Genomic DNA, 26,194 nt, shown 5'->3' with positions numbered 1-26,194 from the left:
TGTTGGTGCAAACACTCCTCACCCCCAGAGCGGCATCCGGGGGAAGTCTGTGGGTGCCAACACTCCTCACTCCCAGAGCGGCGTCCCGGGAGGAGTATGTGGGTGCAAACACTCCTCACTCCCAGAGCGGCGTCCTGGGGGGGATTCTGTGAGTGCAAACACTCCTCACAACCCAGAGCGGCATCCGGGGGGAGTCTGTGGGTGCAAACACTCCTCACCCCCAGAGCGGCGTCCCGGGAGGAGTCTGTGGGTGCAAACACTCCTCACTCCCAGAGCGGCGTCCCGGGAGGAATCTGTTGGTGCAAACAATCCTCACCCCCAGAGCGGCGTCCCGGGAGGAGTCTGTGGGTGCAAACATTTCTCACCCCCAGAGCGCGTCCCGGGAGGAGTCTGTGGGTGAAAACACACCTCACCCCCAGAGCGGCGTCCCGGGGGGAGTCAGTGGGTGCAAACACTCCTCACCCCCAGAGAACAGGAGCCGTAGGACCCAGCCACTGATCATGACACATTACCCAAACAGCCTCAGTCTGGCGCATGACCTACATAGCAGCTGTGGGTGTCGTTCCAAGCGGAGCGTCGTGGTTGTGAAGCTGTCTGCTGTCTTTGGTGCACACCAGGTAAGACTCCAACGTTGAAACGCGGTTTCTTTTTCTATCGAAAATATGCCTCACTGCAACAGTCGCAGAGAATGTGATTATAGGGATCATCGATATGTTTAAACCTACTTTAACTTCCATTACACAACCTGTGCCTCTTATACGCTGAAAGGAAAACCCATATCTTTCGCGTATTGGTGACCTAGTTTCCCATATCAGAGACCTCCGTTTGATATTGGCGACCTACTTTCAGATACTAACACCCTATTATGGACCAGTTCCAAATGTTGAATCCTGACAGTAGTACCTCCATCACTGCAACAAAGAAATATAAATTCGCAATTTTGCATCCAATTTATTACACATGATATGTAACTCTAGCACCTCTAGGAGAACGAAGTGTACAGTTTTTGACATGTGAAATGACTTCGTTGTGCTGGAGGTGCTAGAGTACATTTCGTATGTAATAAATTGGATGCAAACATTGCCACACCTTGCAGGGTTTTTGACGTCACCGAAAGTAAAGTATGTGTATTGCTTTAAAGTATATTTCTAATATTTAACTAAAACATCTAACGTTATATACATGACTAAAGCTAGTGATTTGGCTTGTAACGCTTTCTACACAATAAAAAACGTTAGGCGTATATATAAGGGGAGTACACTTATTGGAGATTTTTCCACATCGCTCTCGTGGCAAGTCCTGACACACCCGCGATATCAAATATGGTGTCCGCGCGCAATGGGTCATTAAGGCATGACTATCTCGTGCACATGTGTTTCGACGATGTTTTGTCCCAATGTTCGAGAACATTAATACATGCTTAACACTGGTAAGTTGTTAATAATGACAGTGAGGAAAGCCCGAAGTGATACAGATCTCAGACTTTTACCACTTTGGGGAAACCAACGAGCACGGGTATGGTGCTGAAAAACCTAGAAACATTATGGCGGCGAACCGGGATTAGAACCCACGATCATAGTTGTCTTGGGTGCCCAAGGGACGCAACTCTGCACAGCGAATTGCGGCGCCTTAGACGATTGGGGAACCCGTGCCCCCAGTAATAATGACCGACGATTCTGAGGTTATTATTTGTTTGTTCTACACCATGAGGCAATGCCTGTAACGTGTATTTGTCAGACGTGTTGTCTGTTTCTTGACGCGTAAGCTACTATTAACATTCTAAAACATACGCATTTCGAGGTTTGTAAGTGCAAACAAGGGAAAGGGTTCCGCCGAGTAACATGCAGGATACAAAGCAACATGCGAAGCTTCATCGAGCCAGTTTTATTTTATCAGAAGAGGAATCTAATTTGAGTGAGTATTGTTTTATGCCGCTTTTAGCAATATTCCAGCAATATCACAGCGGAGGACACCAGAAATAGACTTCACACATAGTACACATGTGGGGAATTGAACCCGGTTATTCCTATACTGTACAATGTCCTGTGTCATGTCCTGTGTTATGTCCTGTGTGATGTCCTGTGTTATGTCCTGTGTGATGTCCTGTGTGATGTCCTGTGTTAAGACCTGTGTCATGTCCTGCGTAATGTCCTGTATGATGTCCTGTGTTATGTCCTGTGTGATGTCCTGTGTTAAGACCTGTGTCATGTCCTGTGTTATGTCCTGTGTTTGTCATGTCCTGTGTTATGTCCTGTGTTATATCCTGTGTTATGTCCTGTGTTATATCCTGTGTTATGTCCTGTGTCATGTCCTGTGTTATGTCCTGTGTAATGTCCTGTGTAATGTCCTGTGTGATGTCCTGTGTTATGTCCTGTGTTATATCCTGTGTTATGTCCTGTGTCATGTCCTGCGTTATGTCCTGTATGATGTCCTGTGTTATGTCCTGTGTGATGTCCTGTGTTAAGACCTGTGTCATGTCCTGTGTCATGTCCTGTGTTATGTCCTGTGTCATGTCCTGTGTTATGTCCTGTGTCATGTCCTGTGTCATGTCCTGTGTTATGTCCTGTGTTATGTCCTGTGTTATGTCCTGTGTGGTGTCTTGTGTTATGTCCTGTGTTATGTCCTGTGTCATGTCCTGTGTTATGTCCTGTGTCATGTCCTGTGTTATGTCCTGTGTGATGTCCTGTGTTAAGACCTGTGTCATGTCCTGTGTTATGTCCTGTGTTATATCCTGTGTTATGTCCTATGTCATGTCCTGTGTTATGTCATGTGTTATGTCCTCTGTCATGTCCTGTGTTATGTCCTGTGTGATGTCCTGTGTTAAGACCTGTGTCATGTCCTGTGTCATGTCCTGTGTTATGTACTGTGTTATATCCTGTGTTATGTCCTGTGTTATATCCTGTGTTATGTCCTGTGTCATACCCTGTGTTATGTCCTGTGTCATGTCCTGTGTTATGTCCTGTGTCATGTCCTGTGTTATGTCCTGTGTCATGTCCTGTGTTATATCCTGTGTCATGTCCTGTGTCATGTCCTGTGTTATGTACTGTGTTATATCCTGTGTTATGTCCTGTGTCATGTCCTGTGTTATGTCCTGTGTTATGTACTGTGTTATATCCTGTGTCATGTCCTGTGTTATATCCTGTGTTATGTCCTATGTTATATCCTGTGTTATGTCCTGTGTTATGTCCTGTGTCATGTCCTGTGTTATGTCCTGTGTCATGTCATGTGTCATGTCCTGCGTTATGTCCTGTGTCATGTCATGTGTCATGTCCTGTGTTATGTACTGTGTTATATCCTGTGTTATGTCCTATGTCATGTCCTGTGACATATCCTGTGTTATGTCCTATGTCATGTCCTGTGTCATGTCCTGTGTTATGTACTGTGTTATATCCTGTTGTGTCCTGTGTCATACCCTGTGTTATGTCATGTGTTAAGACCTGTGTCATGTCCTGTGTTATGTCCTGTGTTAAGACCTGTGTTATGTCCTATGTCATGTCCTGTGTTATGTCCTGTGTCATGTCCTGTGTTATGTCCTGTGTCATATCCTGTGTTATGTCCTGTGCTAAGACCTGTGTGATGTCCTGTGTGATGTCCCGTGTCATGCCCTGTGTGGTGTCCTGTGTCATGTCCTGTGTCATGTCCTGTGTTATGTCCTGTGTCATATCCTGTGTTATGTCCTGTGTTAAGACCTGTGTGATGTCCTGTGTGATGTCCCGTGTCATTCCCTGTGTGGTGTCCTGTGTGGTGTCCTGTGTCATGTACTGTGTCATGTCCCGTGTTATGTCATGTGCCATGTCTCGTGTCATGTCAAATGTTAAGTCCTGTTTCATGTACTGTGTCCTGTCCTATGTGGTGTCCTGTGTCCTGTCCTGTGTTAAGTCCTGTGTCATGTCCTGTGTTATGTCCTGTGAAATATCGTGTGACATCTGGTGGTTTTTATGTCAATATGGAGTAACCACCAGTTTAATTGTCACAAATGGCTGTGTCAGGAAACGTCTATGCCGAACCTGGGTGTAGCGAGCAACTGCAATGTACCCTGGTCGGATCAGTATTTCAGTTATAACACATGGAGTAATATTTCAGTTATTACACGGATCAGTATTTCAATTATAACACACGGATCAGTATTTCAGTTATTACACATGGAGTAATATTTCAGTTATAACACATGGAGTAATATTTAAGTCATAACATGTTTGGTTTGGTTTGTTGTTTAACTCCGCACTCAGTAATATTCAAGCTATATGACGGCGGTCTGTAAATTATCGCGTCTGGACCAGACAATCCAGTGATTTACAACATGAGCATCGATCCACGTAAGCGGGACCGATGACATGCATCAACCAAGTCACCGAGCCTGACCACCCGATCCCGTTAGTCGCCTTTTACGACAAGCTGTCGCCGTTTACGACAATCATGGGTTGCTGAGGACCTCTTCTACCCCGGATCTTCCCGGTCCCAGTTATAACACACGGAGTAGTATTTCAGTTATAACACACGGAGCAGTATTTCAGTTATAACACACGGAGCAGTATTTCAGTTATAACACACGGAACAGTATTTCAGTTATAACACACGGAGTAGTATTTCAGTTATAATACATGGAGCAGTATTTCAGTTATAACACACGGAGCAGTTTTTCAGTTATAACACATGGGGCAGTATTTCAGTTATAATACATGGAGCAGTATTTCAGTTGTAACACACGGAGCAGTTTTTCAGTTTTAACATATGGGGCAGTATTTCAGTTGTAACATACGAAACATTATTTCAGTTATAACACATGGAACAGTATTTCAGTTATAACACATGAGGCAGTATTTCAGTTATAACATACGGAGCAGTATTTCAGTTATAACATACGGAGCAGTATTTTAGTTTAAACACGGTGGCATTTTTCTTCAATACTGCACGAGTCAGTACTTCAGTTATAACATACGGAGCAGTATTTCATTCCACATAAAATGAGATACATTAGAACAATTTCATTTTAGAACAAATGTATTATAATGATGTGGGAACAATATGAAGATTGAGCAAAAGTATGGTAATGTACACACTAGGATTTATTATAAAAAAAAATATGATAACAGAGTTTGGAAATTGTTTCTTGATAACTGTTGGTAAAAGTATTTTAAATTGTCCATTTTTGCGGAGTGCACCAAATTATTTATCATTTCTTTAGTATATTGTATGCAAGACATTTTATAGTGTTATTCATCTTCTAAGGCCTAACATGTTTCACAGAGACGTTCTGGTGTGTGTGTGTTTTTTATACGTTCCAATTTCAATTTATGTTTACTTACACGAGGTTTGGGGAAATGTGACCCATGATCATTGTTTTACACTTACAATGAGGAAGATAGTTCTCACTATTTATAGACTTGGCCAACCTGTATGTTCTTAACTTGCTTTTGCATATGAGAGAATCCATTAATGAATCCTTGAACATGTCTTGACATTTGGACTGGAGTTTATTTACAGTGGATTTACTACATTTATTTGTGTTTATTATTTCAAAAGTTGAATGTGTGAATCCAGGTAACATTTTGACCAGAAATATTTATATTTACTCCCAAAGCATGTTTAAGAATGACATTTGTTGAGTTATCGATATTTTTAACATTGCAATATCTACACCACAATCTTTACAACGGAATAACACTAATGGTTCTATAAGGGTTTAAAACAATTTTATTGCTAACTTCACCGGGATGTCATCATAAAAAAACTGATGGTACCTGTGGCTTTCCTTGTGAGTATACAACTTTTTGAACTTTGCATTTTTATGAAGTTGTATTCCTAGATATGTGAATATATCAATTGTGGCTATTGGATTTCCTTGTGCTGACCATCTTATGACACTGCTGCCTTGTATTGAGCTTTCCAAAGGTAGCTTCATTGGATATTAACGAGCTTTGGTGATAATCTACAGCCTTGTCGAACATCAATGTTTGAAACCAACGGTGTTTAGCTGGGAGGATGGGCGCAGGGATTATATGGACGATAACAGGTTACCATTCCTAATAAGTATGTCCAGCAACACATTTCTGTCAACTGTGTCGAAGTTTCTTTTGTAAAATCGACGAAGCAAGTATAGATATTCTTCCGCTTACTTTTAGATTTATCAATTAATGTTCTGAAATGTTATCTCAAGTTCCGAAGTCTTTGCGGCATCCAGATTGCCAGGGATCTAGGATGTTGATATCCTCTGGACGTTTGATGAGTCTGTTATGTAGGATCTTGCAACATACTTTACCAAGGCTGTTGCTAATGGCAATACTTCTGGAATTATTTTGGTCAGTTTTGTCTCCTTTTTAATGGAGTGTCATGATAACGGGTGTTGCCCATATACTAGGATAGTGGTCTGATTTGAACACATCATTAAATAGCCAGCAGAACGAATCTAAGATTACAGGACAAATTGATTTTAGGAATTCATTAGTGATGTTGTTAAAGACTGTACTCACGTTGCATTTAAGTTCATTTACATAAGCCTGAACTTCATTCGCAGTGATTTCCTTATTTAAGAGACTGTTTGGGTACGTTGTAAGTTGCTTAAATTCCTTGTCAAATAATCTGTTTTTTTTTCTTTGTTACATTTTTGTTCTGCATCATTTAAAGCACGATTCATATATTGAGATCACGGAAAAGAAAACGGCAAAAGCTAAAAAGGAAAAAGCGACCGAATCTGATCATGATTCAGCAAGTTGAACTATAATGTGTTGTGTGACTCTCCTTACGAGTGATTGATTATAATCTTTCCACTACGTGGTGAATCGACACTCGGCACACACGCGTTGTTTACAGGTCACAATGTATTTACATTGCTGGTCGCTTACTGGCTTAACCCCTGACCTTAGACCCAGCCTACCCCGCTATCAAAGCACCATGTGAGTTACCTTCCCGACCATCAAGGGTGTTAAACAGGTCAGCCTGATGGAGCATACACCATGTCTATTGACTGTAACAGCACAGAAGGAAGTAACACATGTTTTTGCAAAGTGTCGGTTTCATTGCACGCAGCCGCATTTTATGGAAATATCGAGGAAAAGTTGCGAGTTTTCATTTAAGGAGGTAGAGAGTGTCGTAGTGGAGGTAAAAGTGGTGTAGGTGGTGTGGGTGTTTGTGTGGGTGGTAGTGATGGTGTGTGTGGTGGTGTGGGTGGTGATGTAGGTGGTGGTGTGGGTAGTGATGTAGGTGATGGTGTGGGTGGTGATGTAGGTGGTGGTGTGGGTGGTAGTGGTGGTGTGGGTGGTGATGTAGGTGGTGATGTAGGTGGTGGTGTGGGTGGTGATGTAGGTGGTGATGTGGGTGGTGATGTAGGTGGTGATGTAGGTGGTGATGTAGGTGGTGATGTAGGTGGTGATGTAGGTGGTGATATAGGTGGTGATGTAGGTGGTGATGTAGGTGGTGATGTAGGTGGTGATGTAGGTGGTGATGTAGGTGGTGATGTTGGTGGTGATGTAGGTGGTGGTGTGGGTGGTGATGTAGGTTGTGGTGTGGGTGGTGGTGTGAGTTGTAGTGGTGATGTGGGTGGTGATGTAGGTGGTGATGTAGGTGGTGGTGTGGGTGGTGATGTAGGTGGTGATGTAGGTGGTGGTGTGAGTTGTAGTGGTGATGTGGGTGGTGATGTAGGTGGTGGTGTGGGTGGTAGTGGTAGTGTGGGTGGTGATGTAGGTGGTGGTGTGGGTGGTGATGTAGGTTGTGGTGTGGGTGGTGGTGTGAGTTGTAGTGGTGATGTGGGTGGTGATGTAGGTGGTGATGTAGGTGGTGGTGTGGGTGGTGATGTGGGTGGTGATGTAGGTGGTGGTGTGAGTTGTAGTGGTGATGTGGGTGGTGATGTAGGTGGTGGTGTGGGTGGTAGTGGTGATGTGGGTGGTGATGTAGGTGGTGGTGTGGGTTGTATTGGTGGTGTGGGTGGTGATGTAGGTGGTGGTGTGGGTGGTGATGTAGGTGGTGAGTTGGGTGGTAGTGTTGGTGTTGGCGATAGTGTGTATGGCAGTGGTTGTGGTATAGAGAATGGTGGTGTGGGTGGTGATGTAGGTGGTGGTGTGGGTGGTAGTGGTGGTGTGGGTGGTGATGTGGGTGGTGATGTAGGTGGTGATGTTGGTGGTGATGTTGGTGGTGATGTGGGTGGTAGTGGTGGTGTGGGCGATAGTGTGGATGAAAGTGGTTGTGGTATAAAGAATGGTGGTGTGGGTGGTGATTTAGGTGGTGGTGTGGGTGGTGATGTAGGTGGTGATGTAGGTGGTGGTGTGGGTGGTAGTGGTGGTGTGGGTGGTGATGTAGGTGGTGATGTGGATGGTAGCGGTGGTGTAGGTGGTGATGTAGGTGGTGATGTGGGTGGTGGTGGTGGTGTGGGCGATAGTGTGGATGACAGTGGTTGTGGTATAGAGAATGGTGGTGTGGGTGGTGATTTAGGTGGTGGTGTGGGTGGTAGTGGTGGTGTGGGTGGTGATGTAGGTGGTGATGTAGGTTGTGGTGTGGGTGGTAGTGGTGGTGTGGGTGGTAGTGGTAGTGTGGGTGGTGATGTAGGTGGTGGTGTGGGTGGTGATGTAGGTGGTGGTGTGGGTGGTAGTGGTAGTGTGGGTGGTGATGTGGGTAGTGATGTGGGTGGTGATGTAGGTGGTGGTGTGGGTGGTAATGGTGGTGTGGGTGGTGATGTTGGTGGTGATGTAGGTGGTAGTGGTGATGTGGGTGGTGATGTAGGTGGTGGTGTGGGTTGTAGTGGTGGTGTGGGTGGTGATGTAGGTGGTGGTGTGGGTGGTAGTGGTAGTGTGGGTGGTAGTTGTGGTGTGGGTGGTGATGTAGGTGGTGGTGTGGGTGGTAGTTGTGGTGTGGGTGGTGATGTAGGTGGTGGTGTGGGTGGTAGTGGTGGTGTGGGTGGTAGTGGTGGTGTAGGTTGTGGTGTGGGTGGTGATGTAGGTGGTGGTGTGGGTGGTAGTGGTGATGTGGGTGGTGATGTAGGTGGTGATGTGGGTCGTAGTGGTGGTGTGGGTGGTGATGTAGGTGGTGGTGTGGGTGGTAGTGGTGGTGTGGGTGGTGATGTAGGTGGTAGTGTGGGTGGTAGTTGTGGTGTGGGTGATAGTGGTGATGTGGGTGGTGATGTGGGTGGTGATGTAGGTGGTGATGTGGGTGGTAGTGGTGATGTGGGCGATAGTGTGGATGGCAGTGGTTGTGGTCTAGAGAATGGTGGTGTGGGTGGTGATGTAGGTGGTGGTGTGGGTGGTAGTGGTAGTGTGGGTGGTGATGTAGTGGTGGTGTGGGAGATAGTGTGGATGGCAGAGCTGGTGGTATAGAGAATGATGGTGTTGGTGGTGGTGTGGGTGGTGATGTAGGTGTCGGTGTGGGTGGTGTGGGGGGTGGTGTGGGGTGTGGTGTGGGTGGAAGTGGTGGTGTGGGTGAGTGAGTGAGTGAGTGAGTTGGGTTTAACGCCGCTTTTAACAGTATTCCAGTTATATCGCGGCATGTCAGCTTAATGTGGGAGGAAAGCCCGAAGTGATGCAGGTCTCAGACGTTTACCACTTCGGTGAAACCCACGAGCACGGGTATGGTGCTGACAAACCTAGAAACATAATCGGGGTGAACCGGGATTCGAACCCACAATCATAGGTTTCTGGCGTGCCCAAGGGACGCAACTCTGCACAGCGAATCGCGGCGCCTTAGACGACTGGGCCACCCGTGCCCCCTTGTATAGAGAATAGGGTAGTAGTGGTGTAGGTGGTGGTGTGGGTGATGGGGTAACGAGGATGGTGGTGCTGGTGTAGGTGATGGGGTAGTGAGGATGGTGGTGGTGGTATAGGTGGTGGTGTGGGTGGTGGTGTGGGTGATGGTGTATCGAGGATGGTGGTGCTGGTGTAGGTGATGGGGTAGTGAGGATGGTGGTGCTGGTGTAGGTGATGGGGTAGTGAGGATGGTGGTGCTGGTGTAGGTGATGGGGTAGTGAGGATGGTAGTGGTGGTGTGTGTGGTGGTGTGTGTGGTGGTGTGGGTGATGGTGTAGCGAGGATGGTGGTGCTGGTGTAGGTGATGGGGTAGTGAGGATGGTAGTGGCGGTGGTATAGAAAGTGATAGTAAGGATAGTAGTTTATACAACTTTATCTGCTCATGCAAAGATATTGAGGCGGTCGGGGAGCCTAGTGGTTAAAGCGTTCGCTCGTCAAGCCGAAGACCCGGGTTCGATTTCCAACATGGGTACAATGTGTGAAGCCCATTTCTGGTGTCCCCCGCCGTGATATTGCTGGAATATTGCTAAAAGCGGCGTAAAACCGTACTTACTCACTCACTCACTCATGCAAAAATAATTTAACATGTCTGTTAATTCAACAATGATTAAATGGATAGAATCTTTTCTTGTAAACAGACTACAATTTGAGACTGTAAATTGTATCCAATCATCTGTGACCTTTACATCTACCGTTAAGTTTGCAGACGAGGCAGCGCTGGCCGGATTCATAACACTGTCTGAAATTGATTATCGCTCCCAAATTTCAAAATTTGTCCAATATCGCAAGATTCATTCTCTTACTCTAAAATTAAAAAGACAAATGAAATGATTATAGAGTTCAGAAAAGAAGAAGACCCAAATCTCCGCCTGTTATTATTGACAACGCAAATATTGATTTGGTTGAACAGTATAAGTATCTTAGCACCATTCATTATTGATTTAAAACTCACGTGGAATGCTAACACGGAACATATTTATAAGAAAGATCAAAAGCGATTGTATTTCTTACGGCGTCTTAGGTTTCTTAAACTTGATAATACATACTCTCTCTGTTTTATAGAACATTTATTCAGAGCATTTTTGTTTTTAATGTTAACTGCTGGTATGTGAGCCTGTCTGTTAAAAATGAATCTAAACTACAAAAAAAATTAATACAGCAAACAAAATCAAATTTCAACACATCGGCGAAATTCATGAGCAGCAAATTGTTCAAAAGGCGCGTAAGATACAAAATGACAGCAGTCATATACTTCATTCCGAATATCCGTGTCTACCGATGCTGAAAACAAACAGAGCCCGGAAACCATTCATGCCAGCCAGTATTAGTCTTTTAAATGATTATCTGTTAAATACTAATAAACATATACTTTAATACCATTCCTTGTCGTCACTGTGATAGTGTTCAATTCTCTACATGTGTTTACCCGTGGTTATGTTAGTAAGTATCGTATTTTCTTGTGTATATATTTGAATATCATATATTTTCTTTTTTTCATATTTCAGTGCTAAACATCTGTGCGATATAAATTTCGCTTGGGATAATAAAGTCTTATCTCTTATCTTAGTAGTAGAGAGAATGGTAGTGGTGGTGTGGGCGGTAGTTGGACGGTCATGATATTAAGTCGAGACATAAGTCAAGAGATACCCTTGTATACATAAATCGTGTGTTCTTGTGTACATAAATCCGGCACTAGCGAAGATGTGCTCTTGTGTTCATGAATACGGCATTAGTCGTAAGGTGCTCTTGTATATATATGAATCCGGCATTAGTCGCAAGATGCTCTTGTATACATGAATCCGGCATTAGCCAAGATGTGCTCTTGTATACATGAATCCGGCATTAGTTGAAAGATGCTCTTGTATACATAAATCCGGCATAAGCCGCAAGGTGCTCTTGTGTACATAAATCCGGCATTAGTCGCAAGGTGCTCTTGCATACATAAATCCGGCATTAGTCGCAAGGTGCTCTTGTATACATAAATTCGGCATTAGTCGCAAGGTGCTCTTATATACATAAATCCGGCATTAGTCGCAAGATCCTCTTGTATACATGAATCCGGCAGTAGTCGTAAGACGCTCTTGTATACATAAATCCGGCATTATTTGAAAGATGCTCTTGTATACATGAATCTGGCATTAGCCAATATGTGCCCTTGTATACATAAATCCGGCATTAGTTGTAAGACGCTCTTGTATACATGAATCCGGCATTAGTCGTAAGACGCTCTTGTATACATGAATCCGGCATCAGCCAAGATGTGCTCTTGTATTTATAAATCCGGCATTAGTTGTAAGATGCTCTTGTATACATAAACCGGCATTAGTTGAAAGATGCTCTTGTATACATGAATCCGGCATTAGTTGAAAGATGCTCTTGTATGCATAAACCGGCATTAGTTGAAAGATCCTCTTGTATACATGAATCCGTCATTAGTCACAAGATCCTCTTGTATACATGAATCCGGCATTAGCCAAGATGTGCTCTTGTATACATGACTCCGGCATTAGTTGAAAGATGCTCTTGTATACATAAACCGGCATTAGTCGTAAGACGCTCTTGTATACATGAATCCGGCATCAGCCAAGATGTGCTCTTGTATACATAAACCGGCATTAGTTGTAAGATGCTCTTGTATACATAAATCCGGCATTAGTTGTAAGATGCTCTTGTATACATAAATCCAGCATAAGCTGAAAGATGCTCTTGTATACATAAATCCGGCATTAGTTGTAAGATGCTCTTGTATACATAAATCCAGCATTAGTTGTAAGATGCTCTTGTATACATAAATCCAGCATAAGCTGAAAGATGCTCTTGTATACATGAATCCGGCATTAGTTGTAAGATGCTCTTGTATACATAAATCCGGCATTAGTTGTAAGATGTGCTCTTGTATACATAAATCCGGCATTAGTTGTAAGATGCTCTTGTATACATAAATCCAGCATAAGCTGAAAGATGCTCTTGTATACATAAATCCGGCATTAGTCGAAAGATGCTCTTGTATACATAAATCCGTCATTAGTCGCAAGGTGCTCTTGTATACATGAATCCGGCTTCAGCCAAGATGTGCCCTTGTATACATAAATCCGGCATTAGTTGAAAGATGCTCTTGTATACATGAATCCGGCATTAGTCGCAAGTTGCTCTTGTATACATGAATCCGGCATTTCTCGTAAGACGCTCTTGTATACATGAATCCGGCATTAGTCGTAAGACGCTCTTGTATACATGAATCCGGCATCAGCCAAGATGTGCTCTTGTATACATAAATCCGGCATTAGTTGAAAGATGCTCTTGTATACATAAACCGGCATTAGTTGAAAGTTCCTCTTGTATACATTTATCGGGCATTAGTCACAAGATCCTCTTCTATACATGAATCCGGCATTAGCCAAGATGTGCTCTTGTATACATAAATCCGCCATTAGTCAATATGTGCTCTTGTGTACATAAATTCGGCATTAGTCGTAAGATGCTCTTGTATACATGAATCCGGCATTAGTCGCAATATACTCTTGTATACATGAATCCGGCATTAGTTGCAAGATGCTCTTGTGTACATAAATTCGGCATTAGTCGTGAGATGCTCTTGTATACATGAATCCGGCATTAGTCGCAAGATGCTCTTGTGGCATACATCCGGCATTAGTCGTGAGATGCTCTTGTATACATGAATCCGGCATTAGTCGCAAGATGCTCTTGTGTTCATGAACCCGGCATTAGCAAAGAGTTGCTCTTGTGTTCATGAAATCAGGATTAGTCGCAAGATGCTCTTGTATACATGAATCCGGCATTAGTCGCAAGATGCTCTTGTGTACATAAATCAGGATTAGTCGCAAGATGCTCTTGTATACATAATCTGCACCCTGCCAACACCACGTGCGGTCTACAGACAATGCTACACATCCATTACCGACTGCCAACATCCCAGGTGTTCAGTGCGGCGTGTATGTAAGTACCTCACATTGTTACCCGCACACCCTGTTGCGATAATAGCACATTTTCCGGCAACTGTGTCACCAGTAAATGCCAAATTGTTGATACGATCCTCGTTATTAATACAATTTTATTCGTCTCTATATTGTCAAACTTTTCTACAATTGATATATTTTATTAGCATGTGTGAAACATATAGCTCGAACACTTTTCAACATACAGAGGCCTTTTGTATAACCTTCACGGTAAGAGATGTTTCGAAGCAAAAGGGAAGATTGAATGTAGGAACACGACCAGCAGTGGAAACAAGTAGCGCGTTGTCACTGTGCCCCAGACCAGCAGGGCGTGCTGGTTTTATTGGACGACATCGTGAACTGATTACGGCTAACTGTTAAAGTGAGATATTCTGTGTCACAACATGCAGACAGTTCCCATATATACAGCTAACAAGACGGCAAGGTTAAGGACACGACCTGCATCTATTAATCCAGTATTGTATACGTCCAGGGTTAACCCGGTATTACGCTACGTGCAGATACGTCAACAGACATTCCTGATTATATAGTTACGTATGTCTTGTTTAATTATGTTAATATTCAAGATGTCAAAATACTGCCAAATGTATTTGATATTTTCCATGAACCAGTTATGTGTTCGATCCCCGGCCGCGTCATACCAAAAGACATAAAAATATAATGCCTCTTGTTGCCCTGCCTGGCGCTCGGTATTAACGGGTTAAAACAAGGATTGGTCGCCTCGGGGTCAGTGTACTGTGTCTGAGTGGGGTATTCGGGTATTCATGTTAAACCCCTCACAGTCAACAGTGCGGGGGTGTGTGTGTCTGTGTGTGTATGTGTCGTGTGTTTGTGTGCCTGTGTGTGTCTGTCTGTGTGTGTGACGTGTGTGTGTGTATGTGTGTGTGTGTGTGTGTGTCTGTCTGTCTGTCTGTGTGTGTGTCTGTGTCTCTCTTTGTGTGTCTGTCTGTGTGTGTCTGTGTGTGTGTGACCAAAGGTCAAGCTGTTAATCAGTGGTCTTGAGGCGAGGACAGGTGTGAAAATTCACAAGCTTGTTAATAATGACACATCAAAATAAAGCCTGTGGTTTCAATAGACATAATGTGTACATAATCTAATCTCCGTGTAGGGTCTGCCCAGTCACTGGCTGCTTCGCCCTTGTGATACCCGGTCTGGGCGACACAGAAGCGCACGGCCACACACATCAGTTACTTATCTCTGCCAGATCTGCCGAGCAGGTTTACAAACATATTGAGGTCAGCTGTAAACCCGTGAGTATCATGTCTGTGTGCTTTAAAGACAAGGAGTACCTCAATGTATGCCTTGAATTGGAATGTAGTGGGTAGTACTATCGTGTCGACATTGCTCAAACATGCATCGAACCCTGCTTACATTACACAAAACACCATCACACAGCTGGCGTGTACAACCACAACACCTACAGTTACCACAGCAACTATAACCGCCATCAACACAACTGCAACCATCATTAAACTACAACAATCACCACATCAATTACAACAACCACCACATCATCAACTACAACAACCACCACAACTACAACAACCACCACAACTACAACATCCACCACAACTACAACCACCACCACAACATATACTACAACAATCGCCATAACATCAACTACATCAACCACCAAAACTACAACAACCACCACAACTACAACATCCACCACAACTACAACCACCACCACAACATATACTACAACAATCGCCATAACATCAACTACAACCACCACAACAACTACAACTACAACAACCGCTACAACAACCACCACAACATAAACTACAACAACCGGCATGACATCAACTACAACAACCACCACAACTACAACAACCTCTACCGGTCCCACTACAGCAACCTCTTACTCTACCGCTACAGCAACCTCTACCACTCCAGCAACCTCTACCACTCCAGCAACCCCTACCACTACAGCAACCTCTACAACTCCAGCAACCTCAACCTCTACCTACCTCAGATACCCTTCATTTCGCGTGTGTGTTATCGTGTACGTATGTGTCTGCAGTCACGTGACCTCAGCATGATCCAGAAGGAAAATAGTAGACTATGCTGCCCTGTTTAAATGGGCTGTTCAGCCTGTGCCAATTGTTTTGAGTGACTTGTGATAGCTTAAATGAAAGATTAGACATTGTAGTTTGTTCCCAATTTTTTGTTAGCCACAATCTGTGAAGTTATTGATTGCAGCTTCCCATGACATGGCCCCAAATTGAAGGCCGCTGTGTGTGTTTTGGCTGGAAAATTCCGGTGAGCACTGTTGACAGTGGTTACTGCGAAAGCCAGCTGGTGGATCCAGGCCGATGCTTTGCGTTTTAAGTGACGAGTGGCAGGTTGGTCCGCATACAACAGGAGAACAGCCTACGACCGATAGTAACTATGGTGGGCTGTCATGTCACTGTAGATAGTGTGTGAGTGAGCGAGTAGGGATTAACGCCGCTTTTACTGCATATAGCAAAGAAGGCAAAGAATTATGGTCAGAGGCCATCTGCGCGTGAGGTGGACAGGTTCATCAATGACAAGCAGCAGTTGTTCATACTGCACATAATCGCCCACATCAACAGAGCGTTTGTAATCCGTCTCGAAATACTGGAATGGCGCCCATTTGATCATAATAAAGCTAAGGTTTGGTGTAATTTGACACCGCTGTCGGCATGTGTAGCTCACCTGCTTCTGCGCATGTTTGTGGTTACACTTTCTCAAAATTATTTAGTCTCACCAAACTTGGTGTTGGACTCTCCCTATGAACAATGGCTTAGACCCTAACTGCATGAAAGTCAGTTTCCAGGTTTTGAGCAATATTACCCGTGAAGATCCGGGTTAGAATTGGTCTTCAGTAAACTATGCGTGTCGTAAGAGGCGACAAACAGGATCAGGATGTCAGGTCTCGCTGATTTGGATATATATTTAAGCAAACAACAACGTCTATAACACTATGTTCCAAATGATTGCAGACCAATGTTAACGGCTAACCTTGAACCCATGTAAACCATGCTTGAAACTTGAGTTTAGTCAGACATTAACACACACACACACACACACACACACACACACACACACACACACACACACACACACACACACACACACACACACACACACACACATTTGATAGAACATTGATCTAGTCTAAACTTCATTATGGATGCTTCATTTACGGTTCACCTCGTAAACCAAATGTCCGAGAACTAGACACCATTCACCGTAAGGGACTTCGGTTGTGTCTTGGAACATTTAGGACATCGCTCATTGACAGTTTGTATGTGGAGGCAAATGAGACAAATAAAACGGGCATTACAATATATTTCTTTATATCTATTGCTTGTCGAGTCCTTTTCTAATGATATCTGCATGTCCATTGGACTCGACAAATGCAAGCATGGCAAGGTAGAAGAGGGAGGATTAGTCAGTTTACATAGAGGAGGAGTCATTGACCATCTCGTGGAAAGTCAGGTCTAGACGTACTTTTGGATGCAGATAAGGGACAAACTCCAGAATGCCAATATAAAGGAAAAACTTCGAGCAGAGTACAAATGTAGGCTTAAGAAACTCTGGAGTTCAGAGCCGCCCTTTCATATTCTTTTGGTGTTGATGATTGGACAAAACAAGAAATTCAGGATATTGACATCCTCACACTAAGAATCATGTCAGACAATAGATCACATCACCCTCGCTCTTCCCTCAATCGCTTTTATTTACCAATCATAAAGGGAGGGCGTGGTTTGATCAACGTTGGGGCTCTTCATGATAGAATCGTTTTGTGCACTTTTGCACCCATTTATTTTTCTGATGATCCTCTTGTGCAGCATGATGAAAACAAGGCATTCCACAGATTTTGCATCAAAATGTAAATATGAAATGTAAATTATGTAATGAATTTAATGAGACTGTCCAGCACATTGTGAGTGGATGCCCAGCTTTGGCACAAACACAGTATCTTAAACGGCATGATGGTGTAGCTCGATCATTTTATTACCGTCTTCGCCATGCTTGTGGTTTTGACACAGAGGTCAACCCATGGTACAACCCTGAATATGTAGAGGGCATCATGGAAAATGATAAATACAAAATCCTTTGGAATAGGCCTGTATACAGCCTTAGACGTATCCAGACCAATAAACCTGATCTTGTCCTTTTTGATAAATCCAATGAAATAATTCATATCATTTAATTTTCTGTCCCTTTTGACACTAATGTGATTGACAAGATTCAGGAAATAAATGGCAAATTTGCAGACCTCGCTTTCGAAATGTCACGCTTGCATCTCAAGTACCAAGTTATCCGACTCCCCATTGTTCTTGGTGCCTTAGGATTGGTACCTCCCAATCTGTTGACTGACATATAGCCCTTCTGACAATCTTGGTAATGCAGAAGGCTGCGGTGTTGGGGAATTTTCACATTCTCTGAAAAGTTCTGGGTGGGTTTGACTTGGCAGCGCTTCCTGGGAGAAGTCCCATTCGCTGTCTGGGCTGCGTGTAGAGGGGGCAAGTGCCCTGAGCTGATGATGAGCCTAACCAACCGGACTGTGCCAGGATCACCCAGACCCTTGTTCCTGATTGTTTTATTTTTAATCTGTACATTATAATAATAATGATAAATACAAAATTATTTGGAATAGACCTGTATATGGCCTTAGACGTATGCAGGCCAACAAACCTGATCTTTTCCTTTTTTATATTCATATCTTTGAATTTTCTGTCCCTCCTGTCCCTCTGTACATGGTAATAATACGATCAAGGTTGGACTTGTTTTATATTCACAGAAAGTATTTGAAACAGGTCTCAAAAAATAAAAGGAGTTGCTTGAACTGCTTGCATCTCAGAAAAAAAACAAGTTCCATTTGGTCAAAACATTTGATTTTTCAACTTTGTTCACCACTGTCCCATATGACAAACTTGACCGTTACGTATCTATATTCAGGGATGACTTCAACTTTCAACCAGTCAACTTTCTGTTAATGTTGAGCAATATTCCAGCAGCTCCAGCCTTTCGTGTTTGTATTTATCATCCAAAACTGGCTCCCATAGAAGAGTGAGTGAGTGAGTATGGTTTTACGCCGCTTTTAGCAATATTCCAGCAATATCACGGCGGGGGTCACCAGAAATGGGCTTCACACATTGTACCCATGTCGGGAATCGAACCCGGGTCTTCGGCGTGACAAGCGAACGCTTTAACCACTAGGCTACCCGACCGCCCCCCATAGAAGATATCGTTTGTGTGAGATCAAGTGATATCTACATTTGAAGACCATTGTGACATCTTTGGTGACCATGACGTCATAATCAAATGACCCTGCTCACTAATGGTTCTGCTACTAAAGCTGTTGGCAGTACTTTTTACACTAAAGACACTGCTTATAACTGTCTTCAAACTGAAAAAGTTGGAAGAATGATGTTTGATGATAAATAAAATTTCACCCAAGTGTCTTTTGATATCCAATATATCAACACTCGTTGATAACAGTGGAAAAACTCCGAGCCTTGCCAAGGAGTTTTCCACTTTTCTAAAAGAGTGTTGATATATTGGATATTAAAAGACACCCGGGTGAGATTCGCTATTTCGGAATTTTTGAGATACAATGGAACATGCTCATCCTACCAAGATTTCAAAGAGCGTCTCTCGACTCTTGCTCAGTTGTTTGATCAAGGTTACAATACTAAAGGCCTCAGTAAAGCTTTCAAAATGTTTCATGATAGACATGTGGAGGACATTTCCAAATTTGACACGTCAGTGAAAACAATTATGTCCGATGCAATTCACTATTTTGTTCCCGTGTTTTTTTCGTTTTATGCTGAGATTTCTACTGCATGGGGAAAGGGTTTTGTTACTTTATTAACATATGTCTAAGGTAAAGACATATCTTGCCATGAATGATGAAAAATTACTGATGAAGCGTTAAGCAATATCCATTCACTCCCAATCGCCTAAAAGGACAGGATCATTCAATGTGTGAGAACTGGTCTGTGGGTAACGATTATTCTTACCTTTTGGTCTTTGTTTCATAAAAGTTGATAAAATACATTACATATTTCAGGTCTGACGTCATGACTGAACTTCAGGAAAAATATCGACGGAGTATCGGTAGATGGCGCTGTGCTGCTATAGCCTTGTTTCTCATTGCCCTGGCTTTAGTCGTAGCTCTTATTGCTGTCTCCATGATGAAGGACAGGAGGTTTGAACGCCAGGCGGCTGATGATTGTGGAGAAAGTTTTGGGAAGCCCGATATTGACACATCAGAGGCAGAGGACCCTGGGTTGTATGATGACCTTACCGTGAAGGAACTCAAAGCCATCCAGGACTATCTATACAGCCTGAAGATGCAGTTAAATCTCAAAAAGCCAGATAAAGCTGCAGTCAATGTTAGCTACATATATGTGTCAGATCTTCATCCACCTTTGAAATCAGAAGCTCTGGCCTACTTAAGTGGTTCTGGGCCTAAACCAGAAAGAAAAGCTCGAATAGTGATCTTCAGAGGTGACGCTGTCCCTCCCGTGTCAGAAGAATATATTGTTGGTCCTCTCCCAAATCCCAACAGTTGCAAATTGTTAAGCGTTCCAGGACGTAAAAATCCTGTTCCATATGCCTACAGGCCGGTAGGATATGTCGAATTTGGGTCATACTACTTGAAAATGTTCCCAGAGATAGACAAAAAGATTGGTTTTATTTTGAAGGAGAGTTATGGTGCCACATTTTCAGACTGTGGAGACAGATGCCTAAATTTCTACCCAGCGCCTGTAGGGACTGGAGTAAGTCAAGTTAAGGTGAGGAAGATGTGGTTCACAACAAGTCACTCTATTGAATATTATGACCTAAATCCTGTTGATTTCCTGATGCTTGCTAATATTGATTCTCAAGACCCTACAAAATACTTCATTGAGAAGCTGGTATATGCAGGCCAGGAGTACGCCAGTCTTGATGATCTCGCCACTCAGTACAGAGCTGGATCAATCCCAAAATCCAAGATACCATTCCCAAAAAACGTCAAAGATTTAAAGTCTTCCTTACACAGGAGAGGTAACCCTGTCCCGATAAAACCACAGAGAGCTCCCCGAATGTATGAGCCTGACGGTAAGCGATACAGTGTACACCACCGTCATGTGGAATACATGCAGTGGGCCTTCGACTTCAGAATGTCCACTTTAAGTGGTCCACAAATTTATGACATCCGATTCAACAATGAGAGGATTGCATATGAAGTCGGTCTGCAGGAGATAGCTGTCTTTTATGCTTCCAACAACTCTGCTACACGTAGCGCTGATTACATTGATAGTGGTGCTCTTATTGGCACCCACTCTCAATCTCTGGTTCCAGGTGCGGACTGTCCAGAGACAAGTACATTCTTTAACTACTCCTATTTGGGCGAATCTTCTGAGGAGCCAGTTCTTCTCCAGAGAGCCTTCTGTCTGTTTGAACTGAACCAAGGACTTCCTCTTCGTCGACATCTGTCATACAGTCAGGTTGAGGGTGGCTTCTATTCCGGAATGGAGGACAATGTCTTAGTCCTCAGAAGCATCATGACCGTAGTAAACTATGATTACGTGATGGACTTTATATTCCACCAAAGTGGAGCCATGGAGGTTCGAGTTCTATCAACAGGGTACATATTCGGTTCCTTCTATACTCCCAAAGAAGATCCGTATGGCTTCCAACTGAAGGAAAATACCATTGGCAGTATTCATCACCATCTTTTCCTTTTCAAAGCTGACGTTGACATTCATGGACCGAATAACAGATACGAGACGCTTGACATATCACGTGACGTTTCCCCCAATTCGCAGACGACAAACGACCCAAACTCTAAGTACTACCAGATCAAGTATGAGCGATCTCTCAAGCAGACTGAGATGGATGCAGCCTACAAGTTCAACTTTGAGAAACCAAGATATCACGTGTTCCACAACAACGACAACCCCACCAAATTTGGGGCAATCAAGTCTTACAGGTACGAGCTTGTTTAGTAGTTTCACGCTGCACTTGTTTTCTCTCAGGGACTTTGAGTGTTTAAAGCATTAATCTCTGTCAGAGACTTTCTGCTTTATACATTTGACATTTTTTCAAAGTGACTGGTACATGACGTATTTCTTAAAACATTTTTTGAAACCCGGAAGTGATCATTATTAAATTATGCAATGGAACTTCTGGTGTAAAGGTGTACTAAATTTGTATATATTTTCAAGAAACGGAAATGATATAAATAGACCAGAAAAGCATGAAACTTCTTCATTACTGAAACGAGTTGAAGTTAATTGTGGTCAGACCAAAGCGTTCAGAATGCACTGCTGTGTCTCATTATGTTAGCCAGAGGCCTGGCATTTCAATCTCGCTTGAGACGGGAAATGCATGTTCATACCTCTCTCCGTTGTATCTGACAATCGCTCATCAGTTTTCTGTACCGATTCCGGTTAACCAATTCTTCATTTTGGCAACTTGATCCGTTTTCTCCTTGGTGATTTTCTCCACAAGTCACACACACACACACACACACACAGACACACACACAGAGACACAGACACACACACACACACACAGACACACAGACACACACACAGACACACACACACACTGACACACACACACTGACACGCAGACACAGACACAGACTGTGTTGAACGTCCCACAGTACCCTGTTATGTCCCAGCAGTATGGTGGTTGATCGTGCATGTATAACACATAGGTTATATTTGATGTGTCACTATTTACAAGCTTGTGAATTTTCACACCTGCCCTCGCCTCAAGACCACTGATTAACAGCTTGAACTTGGGTCACACACACACACACACACACACACACACACACACACACACACACACACACACACACACACACACACACACACACACACACACACACACACACACACACACTGACACACAGACACAGACACACACCGTGTTGAACGTCCCACAGTACCCTGTTATGTCGTGCATGTATAACACACACCCTTCATTACAACAGGTACCACAGTGTTAAAATAACTATACATGAGAATTACAGTAAGGTTTGAGAATTGTGCGCCATAACAGGGCATGATGTGATATAAATATAAATGTAAGTTAGCTAGATATTCATTGTTTTTACTGTATTCTCCCAGAATCCACCTGGATGGAATGACGAAAGTGCTTATCCCTGAGGACAAAGGTAACGAACCAGTTATTTCTTGGTCGAGGAATCAGATGACGGTCACCAAGTTCAAAGACGATGAAAGAGATGGCAGCTCCGTCTATGGAATGTTCGATTCCATGGAACCCACAGTCAACTTCACATCGTTTTATGCTGACAACGACGACATTGTTGATCAGGTAAAGATCAGATGTATTGTCTTTCTTAAAAAAGCACCACACTCTCTCCCTTGTAATTAAATGTGGGACATTGAATATGAGATATATAATTCGAAATGAATAAAACGTAGAATTACATAAGTTGGAGAGAGACAAGAGACTTTCATGAGTTCTATTGTATGTTGTAGGTAGTGTTCTCCAAAACCAGATGTCATAAATATTATCTGACATTGCCCATATATTTCCCCAAAACAGGGGTAATGTAATTATACCCGAAGTGCATTTAACGGTATTATTAATGTAGCTAGAAGCACAGGAATTCCTGTTTCAAAGTTCTTCTACAAAGGACTTTCAATCAGGAATTGATGTTATTAAACCGGAAGTGTTTATAAATTTGTCTTTACTGTATAGGACATTTGTCTTCATTAACCGGGAGTGCTGATACCTTTGTCATTGGACTGTTTCAAACTTCTACTGTATTTGAGCACATGTTTTCCCAAAGAGAAGGTTATTTCATTCAACCAGAAGTGCTTGTTTTGAGGGCGTACTGCATTAGACCATATTATTTATCAAAGATGAATTTAGAGAAGTTATCACGGGTGTGTGTTTTGGGATGGTAAATATCCTGTTTCAGGAATAAACAATATATTTAGCGAACCTTGATACACAATGGCGACGGCATATTTGTTTGTGAAAACTGAAATTAGTATCTAACCGACCTTTTATATGAATACTTATCCACAAATGACCCCAACAGATACCGTTTTTATCCATTGGCTTTATACTACTGAGAAACCTAACAATTATATTATAAATACAGACGTTGGTGAGGTCAGCTGTGGTTTAATTTTTGGTCACTAACAAAATGTGTCATGCAAACACCTTTCTAGTTAATTACTAGTTCAGATGTTGTAAACCGCCAGTTAGTAGTAATCCTGCCCTTATCACCATGTGGAGCGGAGTGGACTAATTGCTAAACGTCCATCACCGGATCGACTTCGCATGTCACCAAAATCATAACTGAAATCCTAATAATGTTTCAGGACCTGGTGGCATGGATCAGTATGGGTGTCCATCACATCCCCCACACCGAGGACATGCCCATCACCCCCACCCCCGGGGCACATCTCAGCTTCGCCCTGCTTCCCTACAACTATTTCGAAGAGTGTCCGTCCTCCCAGTCACGTGACTCCATCAGGGTGGAGTACAAGGACAGCCACCATCCCGAGAAGGGGGCCCGGGTGGTTAGATACGGTAACGCGGAGAAGCCACGCTGTATCCCCAACACTCCAGACTACGACGCAATGGTGGAGCGAAACCCGTCATGCGCAATAGAGACTTCCTACGTACACCACGAGGCGGGAGACGAATATGTGTCAGCCAACGGCAATAATGAGCACCATTAGACCAAAAAAGAGGAATAGTTGAAAATTGATTCTCGTCATCTCTCGTCATGACATGTAGTTGTAAATTGTATTCAGATAGTTCTGCTTGCATCTGGAGTTTTATCGTACGAATGACACAAAATGGCTTGAATGAAGATACAATTGTATACACTTTGTGTCTTCTCTTGCTGTTGCCACGTGTCTTTAAGCATGATGTATTTGAGTCTACGTGAGAAAGTCGTATATTTTCTTGTACACAAATACGTCTGAACACGTACCTGACGTTTAAAATTATGAAATAATTTTATCACATTGGTCATGTCTAAATGATGGTTGTGATCTCAGGCTATGTCATTCAGTCTGCATCGTGTCCATATCGTGATATCTTCGAGGTGTCCCTGATTGGGTAGAGAGACCTGGATATGGTCGTGTTATGGTGAAGAGTAAAGACATCAAATATTTGTGTGTAATGCATCAATAACAATGACTCAATATAGGAATTGGTGTGTAGGAGCCTCTAGAAATGGTTTCTGATCCTGTTCTGGTTATCAGCTTCATCTGCTTTTAATATTCGGAAACAATTCATGATGAACACATGATTATCTACTTGTGGCCTTAGCACTTCATCAACTATCGATATACCGATACTGGTGAAGATGAGATCTCAAGTATTGGAGTTAATTCCAGGCATCTCCCACTCCGGGAGGTAAAGAACAATTAAAGACTTCTCGAAATGTATACATCAAAGGAACTCGTTTTGAATGGAAAATTCAAAACCATCAATGATAAGCTTGCTTGCAAAATTTTTGGGTTGACAAGGAAAACTAAAGCATAATTAAACATTTTGTAACTAGACTTATGATTGAAGGTATTTAATTTCCCTTTACGATGTGGTAATATTATCCACTTTGTTTTTTAATTTTAACCTGTCAGAAACGTTTGCTGCGTTCATGCTCGTGACGTGTTGTAATTATCAGCCTCATTTCTTGTTTACCTTTGCGGCAAAGCATAGGGTTGAGATCTGATGGCTGCTTTAAAATAAATACAAGGTAAGGTGACCACAGATGAGTACGATGTTGTAGGCAAGGATTTGTTTAGCAAGTGCTGATAGGTTGAAAAAAAATGGTAATTTTTAATTAATGCATTATGGAGGAGCTTTGATATGAACCGAGTGTGAAATCACTGCGGGTGTCACTATTTGTCTGTATGTATATAGGGGTGTGATTTTTTTCTGTACGAATATATTATGTTGTGCACGCTAACATCGAATTCCTGAGGCATATATGCAGACGTTTGATTGGTACTCAGAACATGTGTGTAATGAATCAATAACAATGTTGATGTAGACTCCTACTGTAAGATGAAAGAACAGGGGTCACCTATTAGATAAACAGTCTTCAGGATGTTGCATGCTCATGAATATCTTTGAATGTATTTTGATGAGATCTAGTCAATGAACCAAATTTTTTTTCTTGAAAATCCTTCTTAAACAGCAACGTCAAACACGAACATTGCATGGAAAGTTATTTTACACTGTGGTCAACATGTATTCCACAGTGTTCAGTTGCTTGTAAATAGTTGTGGAAGCTGACAAAAGACACATCACTGGCTGACAGCGGGAGCAATGAGAACTCTGACGTGCATTCAGTAACCACCCAATCCTGTTTAGATGTATCCTTTAAGCCTGCAGATCTCGGGGCTACTCTAGCCTAAGATTTGTTAAACATCATTCACGCTGAGTGGAGTAACACTGTATCAAGATACTGTTGATGTAAAAATATAATGTTTGTTTTGATAAATTCTGAGGCAAACTT

The 26,194-nt window shown here is 42.8% G+C and overlaps 1 protein-coding gene across 2 annotated transcripts; it reads left to right on the top strand.

Moving 5' to 3' along the window:
- Positions 1–438: 438 nt before the first annotated feature.
- LOC124117463 (putative amine oxidase [copper-containing]) lies at positions 439–26,194 on the top strand. 2 transcript variants are annotated; one of them, XM_046479374.2, is made up of 5 exons: positions 517–617; positions 14,813–14,954; positions 19,751–21,658; positions 22,809–23,016; positions 24,039–26,194. In XM_046479374.2, exons 3-5 carry the CDS (start codon positions 19,761–19,763, stop codon positions 24,399–24,401), a joined length of 2,469 nt encoding a protein of 822 aa, XP_046335330.2. In that variant the 5' UTR covers positions 517–617; positions 14,813–14,954; positions 19,751–19,760; the 3' UTR covers positions 24,402–26,194. The 2 variants fall into 2 exon arrangements, with proteins under 2 accessions (XP_046335328.2, XP_046335330.2); XM_046479372.2 differs by lacking the exon at positions 14,813–14,954 and having other exon boundaries at positions 439–617.

The sequence above is a fragment of the Haliotis rufescens genome, unplaced genomic scaffold, assembly GCF_023055435.1.
Source record: "Haliotis rufescens isolate VD_foot unplaced genomic scaffold, xgHalRufe1.0.p SCAF_1, whole genome shotgun sequence".
Classification (NCBI taxonomy): domain Eukaryota; kingdom Metazoa; phylum Mollusca; class Gastropoda; order Lepetellida; family Haliotidae; genus Haliotis; species Haliotis rufescens.
The sequence above is the reverse complement of the archived record's forward strand: the minus strand, read 5'-3'. Positions and strand labels throughout refer to the sequence as shown.

Excerpts from the sequence above, each read along its gene's own strand:
- LOC124117463 (XM_046479372.2), top strand. The coding sequence starts at position 19,761 with ATGACTGAACTTCAGGAAAAATATCGACGGAGTATCGGTAGATGGCGC. Across the intron at positions 21,659-22,808 it reads GGGGCAATCAAGTCTTACAG|AATCCACCTGGATGGAATGA; the intron begins GTACGAGCTTGT and ends GTATTCTCCCAG. Across the intron at positions 23,017-24,038 it reads ACGACGACATTGTTGATCAG|GACCTGGTGGCATGGATCAG; the intron begins GTAAAGATCAGA and ends ATAATGTTTCAG.